The sequence below is a fragment of the Entelurus aequoreus genome, linkage group LG25 (genome assembly GCF_033978785.1).
Source record: "Entelurus aequoreus isolate RoL-2023_Sb linkage group LG25, RoL_Eaeq_v1.1, whole genome shotgun sequence".
NCBI lineage: Eukaryota > Metazoa > Chordata > Actinopteri > Syngnathiformes > Syngnathidae > Entelurus > Entelurus aequoreus.
Genome location: NC_084755.1, coordinates 4,106,392 through 4,112,628, shown reverse-complemented (window position 1 = coordinate 4,112,628; position 6,237 = coordinate 4,106,392). Strand labels below are relative to the sequence as shown.

The following is a 6,237-nucleotide window of genomic DNA, read 5'->3' as shown; positions in this document are numbered from 1 at the left end:
CAACCACACTGAGGATGCGCCTCTCTGTGGTTGATTGTAGCACTGCAATGGCCTCTCACAAAGAACCGTTCTTTTCTTGTGGTAAAGGGCTCCTACACAAGTGCCTTCTTTGTGGGGGTGGGGTGTACGGTAGAGTCAGTGTGGTCAGTTTGGTATGAGAGCCTGCCGTCCTTTAGCTGTTGGCGACGGTGGTGCCGCTGCCCAGCTTAATGATCATTTGCTGGCAGTCTTGGAGGGTCCTCTTGTCCCCGAGCTTCTCCAGGGTGCGGGCGGCGTCGGCCAGCATGCCCACCCGCTGGCCGGGGGCCGAGAGGAAGGCTGGGGGGAGGTAGCGGCACGCCAGCATCACCGCCTCCGCCTGCTCCCGCTGGCCTGGACGGGTCTCGCTTTCCTCTGCGGACGCAAGGAGGACACCGTTTGGTTCTTCATGTACAGTTACACACTATATTGCCACAAGTATTTGGCCACCCATCCAAATGATGAGAATCAGGTGTTCTAATCACTTGGCCCGGTGTATCAAATCCAGCACTTATGCCTGGTTCACACCAACGGCGCTCGCCGTGCTTTCAAGCGGCGAGCAAAGCGCCGTCATTTTTGTCAATTTTTCCACGAATATCCCGATCTCTGAAGTAATGTTATGCTTTGATACACTCTGATACGAATTAGTTGCCGCTTTCTTACCGTTCCTCACGCTTTGATCCCTCTTTGATACGCTTTAAATCACATTTTATTACGCTTTATTGAACTTGATTACGCTTTGATGCGATCCTGACGCTTTAAATCAGGCTCTGACACGATTATCAAGCTCTGTTGTGCATTGTTACAACAAAAATAAGAAAAAAATGTGAAAAACTCAGTATACTGTTTTTCCACCCATTTTTTATATTCATTTATTTTTTCAATTTCTCTTTTTTTTCCCAGTTATATTATGTTTTATATCTTAATTTCTTTTATTTTTGTCATCTTAATATCTATCTTTCATGCTAGTTGAAAATATTAAAAGGCATTTGTTTTATCCACCCATTTTTTTATATTCATCTATTTTTTCAATTTCTCTTTTTTTTCCGTTATATTATGTTTTATATCTAATTTCTTTTATTTTTGTCATCTTAATAAATAGCTATCTTTCATGCTAGTTGAAAATATTAAAAGGCATTTGTTTTATCCACCCATTTTTTATATTCATTTATTTTTTCAATTTCTCTTTTTTTTCGTTATATTACGTTTTATATCTTCATTTCTTTTATTTTTGTCATCTTAATAAATATCTATCTTTCATGCTAGTTGAAAATATTAAAAGGCATTTGTTTTATCCACCCATTTTTTATATTCATTTATTTTTTCAATTTCTCTTTTTTTTCCGTTATATTACGTTTTATATCTTCATTTCTTTTATTTTTGTCATCTTAATAAATATCTATCTTTCATGCTAGTTGAAAATATTAAAAGGCATTTGTTTTATCCACCCATTTTTTATATTCATCTATTTTTTCAATTTCTCTTTTTTTTCCGTTATATTATGTTTTATATCTTCATTTCTTTTATTTTTGTCATCTTAATAAATATCTATCTTTCATGCTAGTTGAAAATATTAAAAGGCATTTGTTTTATCCACCCATTTTTTATATTCATCTATTTTTTCAATTTCTCTTTTTTTTCCGTTATATTATGTTTTATATCTTCATTTCTTTTATTTTTGTCATCTTAATAAATATCTATCTTTCATGCTAGTTGAAAATATTAAAAGGCATTTGTTTTATCCACCCATTTTTTATATTCATCTATTTTTTCAATTTCTCTTTTTTTTCCGTTACATTATGTTTTATATGTAATTTCTTTTATTTTTGTCATCTTAATAAATAGCTATCTTTCATGCTAGTTGAAAATATTAAAAGGCATTTGTTTTATCCACTCATTTTTTATATTCATTTATTTTTTCAATTTCTCTTTTTTTCGTTATATTACGTTTTATATCTTAATTTCTTTTATTTTTGTCATCTTAATAAATATATATCTTTCATGCTAGTTGAAAATATTAAAAGGCATTTGTTTTATCCACCCATTTTTTATATTCATCTATTTTTTCAATTTCTCTTTTTTTTCCGTTATATTATGTTTTATATCTTCATTTCTTTTATTTTTGTCATCTTAATAAATATATATCTTTCATGCTAGTTGAAAATATTAAAAGGCATTTGTTTTATCCACCCATTTTTTATATTCATCTATTTTTTCAATTTCTCTTTTTTTTCCGTTATATTATGTTTTATATCTTCATTTCTTTTATTTTTGTCATCTTAATAAATAGCTATCTTTCATGCTAGTTGAAAATATTAAAAGGCATTTGTTTTATCCACCCATTTTTTATATTCATTTATTTTTTCAATTTCTCTTTTTTTTCTCGTTATATTACGTTTTATATCTTAATTTCTTTTATTTTTGTCATCTTAATAAATATCTATCTTTCATGCTAGTTGAAAATATTAAAAGGCATTTGTTTTATCCACCCATTTTTTATATTAATTTATTTTTTCAATTTCTCTTTTTTTCCCGTTATATTATGTTTTATATCTTCATTTATTTTATTTTTGTCATCTTAATAAATATCTATCTTTCATTCCTTATGCTAGTTGAAATTAATTAAAGGCATTTCTTTTATAAAACGTAACATTCTTATTAACATTTTCATACAGAAAAATTATAGACAGTAATGTCAAACTGCAACATCAAACAGCAAACTCTAAAGAAGTACAGAAACAATGATCATCATATAAAAAAGGCAATGATGCAAAAGAGAATGGATTTGTAATCCTGTGTTGGTTTTACATAAATGTTTCAATGTCACTAGTCAGTATCCCAGTCACTTCCTATTTGTAGTTGTAGACTTGGTTCCGCGCTTTGAACCAAGATCTGTTAAGCTTTCCTACGCTTTTAGTCAAGTTTTGCTGAGCTTTGTCAGGCTTTGTCATGCTTTGATACGCTCTCGGCGTTTTATTCCATTCTTGACAGAGCGCAGAATTTTTTAAACCCGATTGTAGCTGAGATAGGCTCCAGCGCCCCCCGCAACCCCGAAGGGAATAAGCGGTAGAAAATGGATGGATGGATGGTTTAAAAATTTTTGGCGAACTTGCCGCATGTCCCGCTTCACTACAAGCTTTCCCACCATCCATTACGACCCTCACGCTTTAATCAGGCTTTGTTACGCTATAACGCCGCTTTGCATGCCGCTTTAAAGCGCCGTTGGTGTGAGCCTAGCATTAGGCATGGAGACTGTTTCTACAAACATTTGTGAAAGAATGGGCCGCTCTCAGTGATTTCCAGCGTGGAACTGTCACAGGATGCCACCTGTGCAACAAATCCAGTCGTGAAATGTCCTCGCTCCTAAATATTCCAAAGTCAACTTTATTATAAGAAAATGGACGAGTTTGGGAACAACAGCAACTCAGCCACCAAGTGGTAGGCCACGTAAACTGACAGAGGGGGGTCAGCGGCTGCTGTAGCGCATAGTGCAAAGACTTTCTGCACGGTCAGTTGCTACAGAGCTCCAACATTATGTCAAAATAATGGCACTAGCATTGAAGAATATTTTCCAACATATTGAGCAAAAAGGTCTCTTTTTTTTCTACCAAGAAAAGTGCACTTGTTATTAGTGAGAATATACTTATTTTAAGGTATTTTTGGGTTCATTGAGGTTAGCTAATTTTACTTGTTTTGGAAAGTCTTGACAAGCCAAATTTTCTTGTTCTATTGGCAGATAATTTTGCTTCGTTCAAATAAAATACCTCTAATTTTTGTATTTTTTTTCTTTTTTTTGAACACTGACTTTTTGCAATGTATAACCCTAAATCACAAGTGCACTGCAAAACTGAAATCTAAGTAAGATGAAATATCTCAAATAAGGGTGATATTTGCTTATTTTCTGTCTGATAAGATCATTCTTCTCACTAAGCAGATTTGATGTTAGAGTGTTTTACTTGTTTTAAGTGTTTTGCTCATAAATGATCTCAGTAAGATATTACAGCTTGTTGCTGAGATGTTATGACCTATATTGAGTAAAACATGCTTGAAACTAGAATATCAACTGTTGCAAAGCTGTGTCATCAACACTCACAAGTATAAAACTACTTTTTTAAAGTCATCATTTCTTATTTCAAGCATGAAAAAAAAAATCACGAGCGCATATCATTATGTCAAGATAATGGCACTAGCATTTACTTCATTTAAGAATATTTTCCAACATATTGAGCATAAAGGTCTCATTTGTTTTTCTACCAAGAAAAGTGCACTTGTTATTAGTGAGAATATACTTATTTTAAGGTATTTTTGGGTTCATTGAGGTTAGCTAACTTTACTTGTTTTGGAAAGTCTTGACAAGCCAAATTTTCTTGTTCTATTGGCAGATCATTTTGCTTCGTTCAAATAAAATACCCCTCATTTTTGTTTTTGTTTTCTTGTTGTTTTCTTGAACACTGACTTTTTGCAATGTATAACCCTAAATCACAAGTACACTGCAAAAACTGGAATCTAAGTAAGATGAAATATCTCAAATAAGGGTGATATTTGCTTATTTTCTGTCTGATAAGATCATTCTTCTCACTAAGCAGATTTTATGTTAGAGTGTTTTACTTGTTTTAAGGGTTTTGCTCCTAAATGATGTCAGTAAGATATTACAGCTTGTTGCTGAGATGTTATGACCTATATTGAGTAAAACATGCTTGAAACTAGAATATCAACTGTTGCAAAGCTGTGTCATCAACACTCACAAGTATAAAACTGCTTTTTTAAAGTCATCATTTCTTATTTCAAGCATGAAATAAGAAATATTGATGCCAAGTGCATATCATTATGTCAAGATAATGTCACTAGCTTTGCTAAATTTAAGAATATTTTCCAACATATTGAGCAAAAAGGTCTCTTTTTTTTCGACCAACAAAAGTGCACTTATTATTTTAAGGTATTTTTGGGTTCATTGAGGTTAGCTAATTTTACTTGTTTTGGAAAGTCTCGACAAGCCAAATTTTCTTGTTCTATTGGCAGATAATTTTGCTTAGTTCAAGTAAAATACCCGCTTGAATATTTCCACTTCACTTCTCCGACTCTCTCATCGTCATTTGGGATGTCTGTTGTGATTTTTCCTTCCTGGTTCCTTGACCCGCCCTATCCTGCCTCTGATTGGCCTGTCCCTATTGTTTTGCGCTAATCTCAACCAATCGTGCCTCATCATAGCAAACAACCAACCAATCAAGGATGTTCTTATACGTGCAAGCACGTCTTGGAAGGAGGAAGGGGAGGGGTGTAGTAGCCCACTCAAGCGGGGGAGAACAAGGAACAATACAATATCCTCCTCTAATACCCTACTGTGCAATATTACCCTTCGAGTGCAATACATCCGACACTGATTGTTATTTATTACTCCGGTGCTCTTGTCTTGCTCTGTATATTGTACAGTATTTTGTATAGTGTTTTGTATATTGTACAGCAGTGGTCCCAACCACCGGGCCGCGGCCCGGACCGATTGGGACCGTGCCGCACAAGAAATTTAAAAAAATAAATTAAATTATTTTTTTTTAAAAATTAAATCAACATAAAAAACACAATATATAAATTATATATCAATATAGATCAATACAGTCTGCATGGATACAGTCCGTAAGCACACATGATTGTATTTCTTTATGTAAAAAAAATAAAATAAAATAAATTTAAATTTTTTTGTATTTTTTTTTGTATTAAATCAACATAAAAAACACAATATATACATTATAGATCAATACAGTCTGCAGGGATACAGTCCGTATGATTGTATTTCTTTATGTAAAAAAAAAATTAAAAATTTTTTTTTATTTTTATTTTTTTAATTATATCAACATAAAAAACACAATATATACATTATAGATCAATACAGTCTGCAGGGATACAGTCCGTATGATTGTATTTCTTTATGTAAAAAATAAATAAATAAAAAAAATAAAAAATTGTAATTGTAATTAATGTAACACCCCCCCAACCCCCCACCCCATTGGTCCGTGGGACAAATTTTCAAGCGTTCACCGGTCCGCAGCTACAAAAAGGTTGGGGACCACTGTTGTACAGGATTGCTTATTATTTTTATTGGATAGTAGTCTGTTTATTTCAATTCTTAGTTCTATCTTTATTACCTCTTTTGTAATTTATTTTTATCCCATGTTTGTTCCCACTACCGCACCTTAAATTGGAGTCCTTAATCTCGTTACATGC

General features: G+C 33.0%; 1 protein-coding gene across 1 annotated transcript in view; it reads right to left on the bottom strand.

Annotated features, from left to right (window-relative positions):
• The window catches only part of LOC133642750 (sterol regulatory element-binding protein 1-like), a 63,788-nt gene that overhangs the window by 588 nt on the left and 56,963 nt on the right, over positions 1-6,237 (bottom strand). The window contains exon 19 of the mRNA XM_062037112.1: positions 1-393. This exon is cut by the window's left edge and continues 588 nt beyond it. Within this exon, the coding sequence (XP_061893096.1) occupies positions 173-393 (221 nt within the window). The 3' untranslated portion in view covers positions 1-172. The remainder of the gene's footprint in view (positions 394-6,237) is intronic.